The sequence below is a fragment of the Cololabis saira genome, chromosome 16 (genome assembly GCF_033807715.1).
Source record: "Cololabis saira isolate AMF1-May2022 chromosome 16, fColSai1.1, whole genome shotgun sequence".
Lineage (NCBI taxonomy): Eukaryota > Metazoa > Chordata > Actinopteri > Beloniformes > Belonidae > Cololabis > Cololabis saira.
In genome coordinates this window covers 22,092,529-22,108,508 of record NC_084602.1, presented here as the reverse complement: position 1 = coordinate 22,108,508, position 15,980 = coordinate 22,092,529, and the positions used below count along the sequence as shown (strand labels likewise).

General features: G+C 37.3%; 1 protein-coding gene across 1 annotated transcript; it reads left to right on the top strand.

Moving 5' to 3' along the window:
• The first annotated feature begins 3,953 nt into the window (after positions 1-3,953).
• On the top strand, positions 3,954-7,258 carry prlh2r (prolactin releasing hormone 2 receptor). The gene is made up of 2 exons (XM_061743285.1): positions 3,954-4,847; positions 6,953-7,258. Exons 1-2 carry the CDS (start codon positions 3,954-3,956, stop codon positions 7,256-7,258), a joined length of 1,200 nt encoding a protein of 399 aa, XP_061599269.1.
• Positions 7,259-15,980: the final 8,722 nt, after the last annotated feature.

Genomic DNA, 15,980 nt, shown 5'->3' with positions numbered 1-15,980 from the left:
AGCCAAGGAAAAAGCACCTTAGGGAACGAGCGGAGATGGGTTCTACAGAACACACTTTAATGTGTCACAGGCATAGAAAAACAAATCACACACAAAACAAATACATCTTTACATGTTTGGTAGAAAACTGTTGCTGAAATTATCACACTGGTTTTTACGTACAGTATTAGATGTAACTAAATAGCCAAGTTTTTGAATTAAAAACTTATACCATATATTTCTGAATTTACTTAAGGCGAGATATGATGAAAAAAAATAACATTTTCTCTGCTTGAGAGTGACCATTGGGTGCCTGAAGAAAAATTACAGCTTATAAACTGATGCTCTGAAGTGACAAAATCCTGTAATTTTGTTTGGGATGGCAAAGTCTGACAACAAATCATTCAGTGAGCAGTTCAGATTCATGTACATCACAGACCCAGATCAGAGGGAGTCGTCCAATCTCACATTTTAATTTCCTACCAATTTTCTGCATTTGCTGTACAACCATAGATGTAGGTTTATTTGAGTCCAAACATATTTGGACAATAACACAGTTTTTGTGATTCGTCTTGTATACAGCATCACAATGGATTTCAAATAAAATAATCCAGACTTTCAGCTTCAATATAAGACGTTTTATAAAAATATGGCATCTTAAGCGTAGTACCTCCATTTTCACAGGCTCATATATCCTTATGTATCACTGTAATTTTTAATACTTGGATGAAAATACTTTGTAGTCGATGACTGAAGTTTGGAGCACATGGATGTCAACAAATTTGTTTTGTTCGTTTTCAGAAACTGAAAAATCTGCTTTGGTGGGTTGAGATCATGTTACTGATTTTGGATATGGAAGAATAGCCTCATTCTTTGCCTTCCAAAACTCTTGAGTTGCTTTCGTTTGGGGTCATTATTCATCTGCACTTTGAAGCACCTATGAGTTTTGAGTATGGATTTATACATTCATATCGGTCAGCATTCATATTATCAATGAATACCAGTGAGCCCATTCCATGGGCAGCCACACATGCCCATGGCATAACACTGCCTCCACCATGTTTGACACATGATGTGGTGTGCTGTGAATCGTGGGCTGTTCCTTTCCTTAAAGGGGACCTATTATGAAAAACACATTTTCTCTTGCTTTAACATATATAAAGTGGTCTCCCCTCAGCCTGCCAACTCAGAGAAGGAAGAAATCAACCAAATTCTGCCGTGTCTGTACAGCCGCACGGATGAGCCGTCTAGTGTGATGTGGATCTACGAGCCGTTCAGATTTTGCTCCCATCGTAACGTAACGACTGAGCGATTTACATAGGTTGGCCTCCGATGTGTGAAACCACACCCACAACTAACTCCGCCGGCCGGAGCTTCCGCCATTTTTTCGTAGCGGTGTATCGCGTCATTCAGGCAGCCAATCAGCACACTCAGAATCCCGCATAGATAATGCAGTTAGACAATGGGAAGATAAAGACATGGCTCAGAGGCTGACTTTCTAATTTATTTAGCAAAAACAATCGAAAGCTTGTTTTTAAGACATTCAAGGCCTGTTTAAAATAGGTATTAGAAGCCATAATAGGTCCTCTTTAATTTTACTATACTACACCATATACAAGCCATACTTTTCTCTTCCCATCATTCTCACACAGGTTTATCTTGGTTTCCTCTGTCCAAAGAATCTGATTCCAGAATATGAGTCTTTTTATGAGACATTTTCTGGCAAAGTCTCGTCTTTGCTTTTCCTGAATGTTATGTGGTTTACAGTTTGTTGTAAACCCACTGTCTTAACATCAATGAAAGCATCCCTTGCTAGTAAGTTTTGACAATAAAATTGCTTTTCCACATTACCCTTGGCTTATGTCGATGTTGTGAAATGTTTTGGGGGGTTTTTTCACCAAGGAAAAGATTTTTTGATTATACAGTTTAGCCGTCTTCTGTGGTCTTTCAGGTATTTGGATGGTGGTGAGCTCATTGCTATTTTCTTTTCCTTTAAGACTGTACCACACTGTTCTTATGGCTTCATAGGTGGTTGTTGTTATACATATTTTGTGCTCAAAATATAATCTAAGTAGACCATTTTAGCTATCTTTTTGGTTTTTAAAAAGAACTTTGCTTTAATGACTTGAGATGAATTTAATGAATCATTGCTGGATCTTGTTTAATGCATCACAGTTTCACACTGTTTTGTGTGGCTCTGACAACAAGACTAGCAATTCTTAGATTAGTTTCACCATAATAAATGATTAATATGTATTGTTGAAGAAGGACCGTGGCTTGTGTCATAATAGTTCAATTTGGATTCTGCTTACTTGACACCGGTAGCCTCCTTATACTGGAAATGTGAAATCTTTTGTACTGCTACAAGTCTAACTAGTGATGGGTTAAAAAAAAGCAGAGGGCAAATTTCAGTGCGTTTCCATGTATGAATAAAGTTATTATTATTATTATTATTATTATTATTATTATTATTATTATTATTATAAGGTAAGTGAATTAAAATCATATATCTGTCAGGGTAATTTCCAATTCTACATTTTAAGTCCTGTTGGAAAAAATATGTTGATTGCATTGAATGAGGGGAAAGTCAATTTAAATGGCAATTTATATGATGAAACATGTCCTACGTGGAGCATTTTCAGGTGATTCTGGTGATTCTCTTTTTAACCTGAGGTGACTCACTCACACAATGATATCACAGAGAGAGAGAACCACAGAGAGAGGGAGAATGAGCAAATCTCTTTATTCTGAAGCGAAACGGTGAAGCTGTACAACAGCGGGACTCTGATCAAGAACAGACGCAAACAGGTGCTGGGTCGTCCTGACAACAAACTGACATCTGACATCTCTAAGAGGTACTTTTCCCCATTAATATGGATGCCAAAAATGATCATTGTTCATTTCCTTTAGATAGTTTTAAGAATAGAGCATACATTTAGCATTAATAAAGGTTTAAATCAGGTGATTTAACACTTTTATGTTTTTACCCTTTCTGTGACGGTTGTGTGAGTCGCTACAATGATCAGGGAAAGTAATTGAAGCAATGAACTCATTCAACATGGCAAATCAAAATTTCCATTTCCTGATCATAATTAGGGTATTATTCTGAGACAATTCTAATGTATTTTTTATTGAAATAATTTAGGGCTCTAAAATATGATGAACATGTAATGAAGATGTGATTCGTGTCAGTGTCTTTGATAGGTGATATTTTTCTTGTTTTTATTAAAAAATAAGAAAGAAAAGAAACGCAATGCATTGTTCTGATGTCAAACTTATAATTATATAGTTGATTCTGGTGCTAATAATATAATATCTATCTAATTTTGCAAGATAACTATAAAGGCAATTCATTATTTGTAGTTTTATTCATTCATTTGATTCTTTCTTCTGGGCTCATTCTGCAGCCACAGAGTGCAAAACAAAGCCTCACTCGTAACCATTTTCAAAGCCATGCATGATATCTCTTCGTGCAATATTGGTCAATAAGTACTTCTTATTGCTTTGACTGATTATATGTAAAGATCCTTGAAAAAAATGTTAAGATGGAAATCAACAACCATTACTTTGATTTAAGGGAAGAGGAAATGAAGCCTCAAAGAGGCTCACATGGATTGAACACATGGCTTCTAGTTGGTTACAAAAAGTGTTGCAGCAAAGATGAGATAAATAAGATGTGGAGAGGCAGGGAGAATAAAAGGCGAGAAGTAAATAGATGTTTTAAGTATTGTTGATGGGGACAAAAAAAAGCCTTACTGCAGCTTTTTAAATGGGAATGAGGAAGAGATCTGAGGTGGTCACTACAGTAATTATTCTATTCAAATGTGACTCGTTTCGTCAGTTTTCACATCTTATCACTATGCCACTTTATCTAAATTATGTGTACATTATATGAGTGATTAATTAACAATATTTAGGTAATTTAGACTGATCTCATGATAAATAGCATGTTATTCATTCTTGCCTCTTCAGATATGGACAGGGAGAAGACGTCAAACCAGTCCAGAATGAATTCCTCCGCTCTAGTCTCCGACTGTTCATCCTCTTTCTCTGCATCCTGGTGCAACTCATCTCACCTCATTTTATCGCATTCCCTTGTGTCAGTCCCTTCCTTCTCTGGCTTTGATCTTCTGCTCAATCTGAAGCTCTTTTTCATCCCTCTCTACTCTGCTGTGGTCATCATTGCCTTGTCTGGAAACATCCTTCTCCTCTTCCTCATTTGGCACAACAAAAAAAGATACACCACCACAAATTTTCTCATCAGCAACTTGGCCCTTGCTGACCTGGTAATGTGCATCTTCTGCGTCCCTCTGACGGCATCCTATGCTTTTGATAGGCGAGGATGGGTGTTTGGCTACCACATGTGCCATTTTGTTGCTGTCATGCAGTCTGCAGCTGTCTATGCAGCAGTCTTATCACTCATGGCTATAGCAGTGGATCGTTACATAGTTGTGGCTTATCCCATCCGCAAAAGAGCCGGATGTCAGTTCTGCTGGGGTCTAGTCATCCTGATCTGGCTGTCCTCACTGGGATTATCAACACCTGTAGCCCTGCACACTGTGCATCTGGACCTGCACGCCGCAGGCCTGGAAATGGCTGTGTGTGAGGAGTTTTGGGATGGTGAAGAGCAAGGCCGCCTCATTTACTCCTGTTTCATCCTGTTGTTCTCCTACTTTGTCCCGTTGGCTGCTGTCTCCATTTCCTACTGTGCTATATCCTACCACCTAAGGCAGAGGACCACATCTGGTTTGACTGCTTGTCCAGGGCTAAGATCTACACAGGCTGCCTGGAGTAGACGGAGGAAGAAGACCTTCTATCTCCTATTGGTGTCCGTTCTCTGTTTTGCCTTCTCCTGGCTCCCCTTACAGGTGAAACAAGAAATGATTGAACTGAAGCCTTTTCAGAGTTAAAATTGAGACATTTGAACATCTCTTGGTACATATTCATATCCACAAAAACTTATTGGGATTGCATGTGAACTGTTAATAAACCAGAATGGAGTGATATACAAGACATTTAGACTGTGTCTGATATCAACCCGTACTTACTTTACTGAAATTCTCACCAATCACTTTGTGGGGATGCTTTTATGTAAGGAAGGATGAAGTGGAGTCATAAGCAGATAGGACTTACGGACACTATTAGCCTTATTTTTGTTGATGGTGCGTTATTGTCAGATAGATGAAACAGAACAGAGTGCTACCACATAATGTAGCAACCATAGGTTGTACACAATTTTCCATATACAGTAAAGGACAGGTTGAATTATTTAGAGCATAACAAAGGCATAATGAAGGGGCTGGACAAAGTCCTTGTGGCGTTGCCAACAACTTTTCTAAAGAGTGTTTTTAAAAGCTCTTTTTCATCTTTTAGCACAGTGCTATATTGGTAGACGGATACTATCCAACACAGTTTAATCCAAAAGTGAGCATATGTGCAGAACAAGCAGGTAAGTAGGCCTTAGTTCAGTGACCACAAGTTAGATGCTTTAGCTTGGCTTATACTAACCAATGGTGCTAACTAATGTTCAGAGCTGGGTAGTAACGAGTTACATTTACTCCGTTACATTTACTTGAGTAAGTTTTGAGAAATTTTGTACTTTTAGGAGTAGTTTTGAATCACTATACTTTTTACTTTTACTTGAGTAGATTTGATAAGAAGAAACTGTTACTCTTACTCCGCTACATTAGGCTATATTGAGCTCGTTACTTTTTGTGGCAGGGTGGAGGAGCTGCAGCCTCTCAGGCTGACGGGACACAGGTGTGGCCCGTCAGCCTCTCCACCCTGCCAGCCTTATAAGGGAGAGGAGAAGCTGCTGCTGATACTGGTGGTCTGCTGCTGTGGGAGAAGGTGCTTGGGCACGTGTGAGTGTGTTTTGGCAAATAAAGGGTTCTGCACTAAACTCCGTGTCCTCTCTATCCTGTCGGTCGCGCCCCGTAGCACTCGCCTTGCTACACTGGTGCCCAACGTGGGGCCCGACAGGATTTTATTGATTTAATTTGCCTGAAGATGATTATTTTGTACTTTTGTCTGTTTGAATGGTTGTGTTAAAAAAAAAAAAATCAGACGTTACTCAACAGTTACTCAGTACTTGAGTAGTTTTTTCACCAAGTACTTTTTTACTTTTACTCAAGTAATTATTTGGATGACTACTTTTTACTTCTACTTGAGTCATATTATTCTGAAGTAACAGTACTTTTACTTGAGTACAATTTTTGGCTACTCTACCCACCTCTGCTAATGTTACCTTACATGTATTCTCTTAAAATCTGTCCAAACATCCTAATTTAAGATGGCGCTTATCAAAAGAACTTCTGAAATGAGAACTACAGTGAAAAGTAGCATAGTTTTCCACTTGGCTCGGGTCAATCAACCTAGCAGTTCAGGTGTCTGAGCGACGCGTCTTGTGGCCAAGCGTAGTGGAAACAGATAATGTATTGTGTTATGACATGAGAAGGGTGATTTAGATTTTGGACACAGTCTGATAATAAACTTGATATTTTATTGTAAATGTTACAAAAGCGACATATCAAATGTTGAAACTTTTTTTATTGTTTAATGAGAAATACAAGGTAATTTTCAATTTTGATGCCAGCAACATATTTAAAAAAGTTTGCAGTTTTTTAAGAAAAAAAAGCAAGACTGCTGTAGTTTATGTTATTTCAACAAAACCAAGTTTATCACTACTCACAGGTCTCGTTTAACAGCTAGTTAGCATGCAATCACTAGAAAGTATATCCCTAAATAAGACTTGTTTCTAGAACCAGGCTGACTTTTCATGCAGCTTCTAGTCTGTATGCTGTTAGGCTAATTACCTGCCACCATATTTAACAGCACAAACTTGGAAATGTCACTCTCAGCATGGATACAAGTAAACATATGACAAAGAGGCTCATATTTTCGATATGCAATACAATGAATAAAACAATGATTTATTTATTTGACATCTAAAATAACAGCTTTTATTTTACAGGTGGTGAACCTGATCCGTGATTTGGACACGGACTTTTCCATCCTGGGGAAGAAGTATGTAAATGTCATCCAGGTTTCTGCTCACCTGCTTGCCATGAGCTCCGCCTGCTACAACCCCTTCATTTATGCCTCATTGCACACCAAATTGCCGTCTTGCCTGTGTCTCCACTTCCTGTCTCGGAGGAAAGGAACAGGAAAGGACAGGGGCCAAGGGTCGAGCACCCTGACAGTGTCTCAAAGAATGCCACAGAATTACATCTCCACCGTTGGTGCCGATTTACCAGGTGCTGGCATGAATGACACTTGAACACAGCTCCATAACTCAGTTGTTTTTCAGTTCATCATACACAACGTATTTGCCACCTGGTGTTTTTTATTCAGCTGCATGAAAATCACTGATGCCAGATATGGGTCACTGTGGCTGTTTTCTCTGCAGATTTAACACAAGACATGTCAGCTTTTAAAGACAGGTGGTGAGAAAAGCACAGTCAGGTTTAAAATCCTCTAGACTCTAAAACTGGGAATTTAGCGGTCACACTGGTGATAGCTGGCCATCGTCACAAAAGGTGTATGTGTATAAACATCTATATGCTTGAAATCAAAAAGATTTAGTTGTATGTTTGATTCATTACTAAAAAATATGCTATAAAATAGGTTATAAAGTTTATAGTTTTCATCTAACTGTTGTGTAACACAATTCTTGTGCATTTGAAATATATAGACCTTTATTCATTATTCATGCAATCTAAATATTTGTGGGATACCTTAGAACAAAGTGTATTAGATTAATTATATGCGGAATAAACATCTTAATAATATATGATATTGTTGGTTATACCTTTGTGCAGTTTTATTGAAATAACGTAACTTTTTCCATTCATTTTGCCTTGGAAATAAAAACAAACCATCACTGTAATGTCGACTGAATAATGAATTTCTGTCCTTCTTGCTTATGAATCATTGAAAGCTTTTCTTTCTCTCTGCTACAGCTGTGGCATTCATTGAAAATAGTGTGTGAACAAAATTTATCATTTGTTTAAATGTCAAGTTTGAGATGGTGAATAAAAAATAATACTCGCTGCTCATTGCCGCATCTAAAAATAGCAATAACCAAATAAAACCAATAATGACAAAGTTTGCAGCCTCTCTGAACTCATTATGTGTAAAGTAAATACTGATGAAGCAGAGTGAAATAATACGGAACGTCTGACAATTTAAAATATTTCACCACATTAATTCTGACATTCTGATGACAGCTTTTGCTGTTGATAAATAATATTCTGTTAGCTGCATTTACAAGTCATACAGGCTTAATAGGGCCCTCACAAAGACACATTCATGGACAAATTTGTTGGTGCCCTTTAATTAAAGACAGAAAACCACAATGGTCACTGATAAAGCTTGACAATAGATTTTAATTTACTGAAAACTGACCAAGGAAAATCAAACATTATTTTCAACTTTGGTTCAATAGAATCATTGAAAACAACAACATAAAAACAAAAAACCTACAAATTATGGTAATTTAATATTTTGTTTTGCAACATTTGCAATCACGTGATTTCTGTAACTGTCAATGAGTCTTCTCCACCTGCACACAGGTATTTTTGGACCTTCCTCATGAGGGAACTGGTTTATTCTCAAGACTGCATATGTCCGATTTTCCCACAGATGTTCCATATGATTTCGATTAGAGCTGATCGAAGGTTACTTCAGAATGGCCCAATGTTTTCTTCTTAGCTATTATTGGCTGTTTATCCTGTTAAAGAACCCGTGACCTGCAACAGAGACCCTTTTCTGACACTGGGCAGCAAATTTTACTCCAGAATGCCTTGATGATTGGGGGTTTCAACAATCCATTACAAATTCAAGGAACCCTGCATCAGACGCACCAAAGCAGCTCCAGAACATAATAGAGCCCCCTTTATGTTTCACATTTGGTACAGTGTTCTTTCTTTTTTTTTTTGCTTACATTTCGCATCAGTGAACATATAACCTATGTGATTTGCCAAAAACCTCCAGTTTTGTCTCATTTGTCCAAAGGATTTTCTCCCAGGGATTTTGGGAGTTGTCAATATGCATTTTGACAAATTCCAGTATTATTTATTTATTTTTTTTGATTTACTGTCAACAGTAGAGTCCTTGGCCATCCACTTTGACTAAATATTAATGGAGGGTGTGAACTGACTGCAGTACTGCAATACTTAACCTTAGCATTTACCTTGTATCTCTTTGGAAGTTGTTTTGGGCTTTTGATTGTCCTTCATACCCATCTCCTCAATTTTTCATAAATCTTTCTCTTGCAGCCAAAATCCAGGGAGGTTGACAGTCCCAGAAGGAAATTTGCAACTCTTTTGGTTCACATTCAGTGTGGTGAAAACAATGGTACCAGTGGTGTAACATCATGCTGATGGGCCCCGGCGCAAATATGTTTTTATGCCCCCACCCCTGCCCTAAACTAAAGTGCACAAACATGCACACACACGTGCACAGCCACTATAAAGAACTGCTATTGTCGCTATGTAGGCTAACTGTCACGGTGTGGTAGAGTTGGACTCAGATGCAGGAGTTCCAAAAGAGTTGATTTATTGTGCCAAAAAACAAACCAAAAGCGCTGCAGAGCAGGGTTTTTTTCTTGCTGAAAACTCACGTCACGTCATTGCGTCATCATGCACTTAACATGACTGACAGGTAGCCTAGTGAGGTGATTGGACTGATCCATTCACAAAAAATCTCCTTCATGGGCCCCTGGCGGCATCAGTGCCCCGGTGCAGCTGCACTGCTTGCACCACCGATATTTACGCCTGTGGATGGTACTAAACAGCAGAGTGACTATTTTTCATAATTTGAATAGTCTGAATGACTAACTGCAAGGTTGAAGACACCTGTGATGCTTAGTTTACTTTAGTTTAAAATGTCACTATGATCCAATTGTTTTGAATCTTTTGTACAGTAGGTGTATGAACTAATTTGCCCAGGCCAGTTTTAGCAATTAATCCATGCGTGTGCTGTGGATTCAGCAAAGATGGTGGCACTACTTCATGCTCACGCTCAAACAATGTTGTTCTGAGGTCAATACATTTAATCAGACAATATGCCAGGGCAAACTATGACATTACTGTAAATGGTACAAATGGTAAAAGAGACAGTTATTGAAAGAGAGACCAGGGATCTAGTATACCTTACAAGTGATATGTTTATTGCTTATTGGTCTAATTTTATTTATTTATTAAACCTTTATTTAACCAGGTAAGTCAATTGAGAACAGTTTCTCATTTACAATGACAACCTGGGCAAGAGGCAGCACAAAGAGTCAAACACGTACAACCACAGTGAAACAAACAATCAAACACCATTTATAAAAAAAACACAACACATAAAGAATGAATGAAGAATGAAGAATGAATTATGACCAAAGGAGGTGCGGGCTTTTGTTTCCGTAGGTTCCGATTACTGGTGTTGATGTTAAGTAGTGAGCCAAGACATGAAGGGGTGCTTCCAGTAATGGTTTTGTAGATGAAGTGATACCAGTGGATTAGTCTACGGGAGTGAAGGCCAGTTGACAAGTGAGTAGAGGTTACAATGATGGGTATTAAAAGGAGCACCTGCAACAAAGCGGATGGCGGTGTGGTAGATGACGTCAAGTTTATTGAGAAGTTTTAATTACCAATCATGACTGAGTTACCTGATTTAATTGTGGTGTGATGAACAGAAGAGTCTGGGAAAGCCCCTTCATTGAATATATATATATATATATACTGTATATATATATTGAATTAAATAATGAATTATTGATAATGATCGTTATTTGGTGCTATTATAGATTCCTTCTGATTTTTGATTTTTAAGAAACATTGCATCCATACCAAATGCATCTTTCGCCTTGGATTTTTGAGATCACAGGTAATGAGTGAATATAAATGAGTGACAGAGTGACTGTGTGAGGGCATGTGGTTGTTTGCCTATATGTGGCCTTGCAATGGACTGGTGACTTGTCTAGGGTGTATTTTCTGTCTTTTCCCTGAAGAGAGCTCCAGCAGAACCCTGTGACCCCGAACAGGAGGGAAGTGGGTACAGATAAGAGATGGATTTGTTTCTATGGTACTCTTCTAAATGAGTGTAGAAGAGTATAACACACCTCCTGCTGTGGAGTCACAGCTGCACAGGAAGATGCATTGTGGGTAGAGGTTTGTAAAAGAACAAAAATAATTACTGAGTGAGCTGATAAAGCATGAAAATATAAAACGCCCGACTGAAAGGACTTGCTTTCTCTGCTTCCTCGAAGACAGAATTCAGTACATAACAGGAAGTAGCCAGAAAAACAAACCCTAACACTAACAGAAACTATTACTATATTAATTTGTTGATCTGTTCCTGTATTACAAGGATTGTTTTTGATATTTTATGAATCTAATAAAAAAAATTTAAGTAACAAGGACACTGTGCGTAGAAAAGGTTTAAAAAGGAGAAAAGCAGTGCAAAATTAGAGTTAGTCGGTTTGTTGAAAGCCTTAATGGTGTGTAATCTGAAAACCTCAAGACCTCTACGAAACACCTTCTCTCGCCACAATTCATACAGCAACTGACAAAACAGAGAGCAGCAATGTGAAACCATGTCATCACCTTTCTAACCAGTTATCACATATGCAAAGACCTCTCTGGGAAAGAAAGGCAGTTTCTGGCGCTTTATATTTTGTAGATAAACTGTATTTTATCACTTTTAACATCTGTTATTGGTGGTAATATAAGTAATATGTGGTCTGTAACTGCACAGATGAAAAGCCAACAGGTTGTAAGATACTCTAAAAGAACAGAGAAGCAAGTTCTTATCCTTGCGTTAGCATGAACAAGAACAAAGTCGTTCTGGCCAGGACATTTCATACTTGATGAGAAACTGTGGACGTCCTCACCCCTCCTGTGCAGCTCACACACTGCAACAGAAACAGCTAAATAGAGACAGAATAGTGATGACAGACTTGACACATTTTGAGTTGGTGAAGGGGGAGAATAACATGATTAAAGTGGAGGAGGAGGACAATTTAATTTTTATTTGCAGTAGCCGAGGAGATGGAAAATTTTTAATTGACACAACAAATAGAACATTTACCAAAAAAAAAAGAAGCAAACTAACATGATTTATCAATAAAACAACAATTAATAACAATCATGCTCCATGGTTTAAATCAAGGGCAGACAGTTTGGTGCTGTAGAGTTGGAAATTAATTTAATGTGGTATCAATAAATATTAAAGGATGCCAATAATGCATCAAAATTAGGTTTATAAAAGATTTAGAAATTTGCAGTTGTTGAAGTGATATTTTCCATAAATTTGTAATGTATAACATATTTGTCTATTATGGAGACATTTATTTCCTATCTTATTATAAAGTTCAATATGTTAGTCCAAAAGATTTTAGTGCCTAAGTGCAGCTGCAGACTAGATGTTGAGTTTCATCATAGCTCTTACAAAATGTACACAAAGGTTCCAAATTCCTTCATATTTCCTCATTTTGATAAACAGTATTTACAAAAGAACAATCCCAAACAACATATACATATTCACCAGTATTAGCTCATAGTCGCAACATGTATATTCATATATACATTTGTACATAATAGAAAATAATATGAAAAACATTTCCAATTGAATAAACTTGTAAGTATTTATACCTTCAGATATGACATTGTTTGATGCAAATTGTCTGAAAACGGTTACGAAGAAGCAAAACTTATTTAGTTATTTTTTTAAATGATCATAACAGTGTTTCAGATGATCTTGCTGGACATTTTGGTGATTATAATTGGGCAGTCAGAGTCAATATAGATGGTATTTGGATCAAAACATGATACAGTACATTCTCTACCTTTGAGACCAGATATGATCGTTATCACACCTCTATCATCAAAGACAATGGCATACTCCTTTGGTGGCAAAAGAAACTGATAACATTACATGAGTTGTGAAAATGTTAACAGATCATCTGAAATAAGTAGCTGACTGACAAGGAATACACCTTTATCAAACCAATTTCTATTGAAAAGCATTGTATTTGTATATTTGTTCATTATTGTTCCAGATATAATTTTATTTATGAGATGAGAAATTGCTTTTTTACTTGAATGACCAGCATCCCAACATTATATGGAAAAAAGATAACTTTAGTGGGATTCTACATTCATTGTAGCATCTTAACAAAAAGAGCAAACCATCAATATTGTTGAGAATATTTAGAGGAATAGCAATCCAGAGTGAGTCTGGATTTCTGAGGAGGTTTTTCTGTTGCATCTGTTTTTCCCTTCATCTTTCTTTTAAAAAGATGACACTTTTTTTCTTTTTACCTAATCAAAAATCAAAAATCAATTAGTCTATGCTAGAACGGTCATGGTTGAATGGCACATTTAATGACTTTACACTTTTTTTGACTAGTTATTCCAAGACATTATACTAGTTTTTTTTATTGGAATGCCATATAAAGTACATTCTGGGAATTTAATAGCTAGTAATTCACAGTTATTTATTTTAAATGTCAAACCAGAGGCATTTGAGATTAGATCTAAGATGAGAAAGTCAAGTGCTCGCTGGGAGATGACAAAGTTTCTGTTTCCCATATATACGCCTTGGATATCACTTGTTTTACTTTGAGTTGAAAATTTTTTTGTTGCTAGTATAAGCATATAAGGAAAAGCTGGGCAGCCTTGCTGGAAGCCTCTTTTAATGTAAAATCTTTGGGAGCAACCATTTATAGTTTTATAGCTGTATTGCAAAAATTTAGAAATTATATAAATCCATAATTTTCTATTGTATCAGAAACAATATAATTTACCTCTCACATTTTATAAAGTTCTAAATGTGTTAATTTCCTTTGATATTATCCAAATACAAGACCTCAATAAGCTTCTTGCTCCTTACTATTTTGTGACAGTATACCATTACTGTGCTGCAAATCAAACGTGTCCTTTTTGCAATTGTACATTTCAGGTCTCCAAACATCATTTTGTTTTCTCTTTGACATTAGGCTGCTTCAGTTTAAAGAGAAAAAAAAAACAATTGAGTTTATTACAGTATATACCACCAAACCATAGTAAAATTATCTCCAGGCATTTTGCAGAGAAGGTGAACAAGTTCAATACACTCCAGTTCAATTTAACTAAAATCTGGTTATACTCTAATCAAATCCAAAAGATTTGTTTTGGTACATTTTAAATCATATTTATTATAATTTTGCTCATAAAATGGCTTTTTTGAAATGGAGTAGAGGAAATCAAATGATTGCATCAAATTTTCCGTCTTGTGCTTGAACGGTTGGCATGTGACAGTGGAGAGGGGGAAGCCAGACTAGGGAGGGTGGTCATCTCTGGGACGCAGACATAAACACAAAAACATAAGGCACTTGCTATGGGGAAGAAAAAATAGGAGAAACCCAAAGCTAATGAGAGCAATGATATTGTAACTATGCATAGAGAGTAAAGAGAGCAGACTGAGGAAAGCACCCAGTGCATTTAGGGAGGTTCCCCCATCAGTCTAGAAGTAAAGCAGCTTATTTGAAGGGATGGCTGTCACCAAACCGTTGCCATAACTGAAAGATTTATTAAAAAGTAAAGTTTTAAGAATAATCTTAAATGTAAAAGTGCTGTCTAGCATCCTAAACCCAGACTGGGGCTGGTTCCACACGGAAGGAGCCCGATAACTGAAGACTCAAGTCTTTGAAAAAGGATATATCACTATCATGTAGAGCTTTATATGTACGGAGAAGAATTTCAAATTTCACTTTGAATTTAACACAGCTTAGTGTCCTTAAAGTTGCTAATGTATAACAGAAATAGACTGATGTTCTTTGTCTAGTTACTAAGGTTTTAGAAATATTTAAACTGGGCTGTTTCACTCTGAGGCAATGGTATTTTTATCTGGTCTACGTCCTTAAATCCACTCCTACTTTCACAATGGGTCATTGGACTTCAATCTTCAGTTTAATGACGTTAAAATCCATTTTATTTGTTCATACCTCAAGGCCAGAGTCAGCTGAGAACTAAAACAGGGTTCCCTGGTACCACAAACACACACTTTCTTTCTCTGCTGGTAACCTATTTAGTTCACCCAAAAATGGTTACAGGGGCATTTTCCCTCCGAGCTCCCTGGAAAGACCTCTGGCTCATTTGGAAAAATAAATACGGCTGCATTCTTTCCAGTAATAACCTCAGCACCAGGAGAAGGCCAACCACTCAAGCGAGGCTTACATTCTGATACTATGGCTCTAGTCTGGATTTATTTGCACTTGTAAAAGCCTGAATCAGTACGTTTTGTTCCCTCTCTTCTTTATTTTCCTCTTATTACAACAGCTTGGGGTACTATGGGGTCTTAACCCTGTAATGCCATTTGTGCACATAATGATACGTGTGAGATATGAAGATGTGTCCATGATGTAAGTGTACATCTAAGATATGAAGATGTGCATTATGTATATAGATATGAAGATGTGTGGATGAGGTGTGGCATGAGATATGAGAATGCTAGCATGGCTTTGGCGTAACACAGAAACAGAATCATTTTATATGGTCACTTAGATCAGAAAATATATTTTCCCTGATTACCAGGATTCGTCCTGCAAATGTGGCCTCCAGGAACCTTTATGTGGCGAAAAACCTTCCTGTAGTAGGGGAGGTACTTCGACTTAGTACTTAGAAAAAAGCGATAGAGACCGACGAGTTGGCTCTGGCCTTGTTATTGGTGTATGATGCTAATGAAGAGGTCCAGGTGGGGTTTTCTTTTAATCTCAGTCGCTATCACTGCAGTGCATGTTAAAAAAAACAAACAGAAACGCAAGAATCTTCACTGTCCCTTTCTGTTCACTTGTTTGTTCTTCTTTTTCTTATTTTTCATCCTCCTTTAGGCTGCAGGCCTTTCCTGAGCAGCACAGAGTGTGCAGTACCGGCTCCTTGTGGTACACAATGCATCCTGCGCTTAGTCAGGTTTTTTGTGTAGTGCTACAGTTGTGAAGACACGCTGAAGAGGATTCAGGCTTGTTAGAGTTT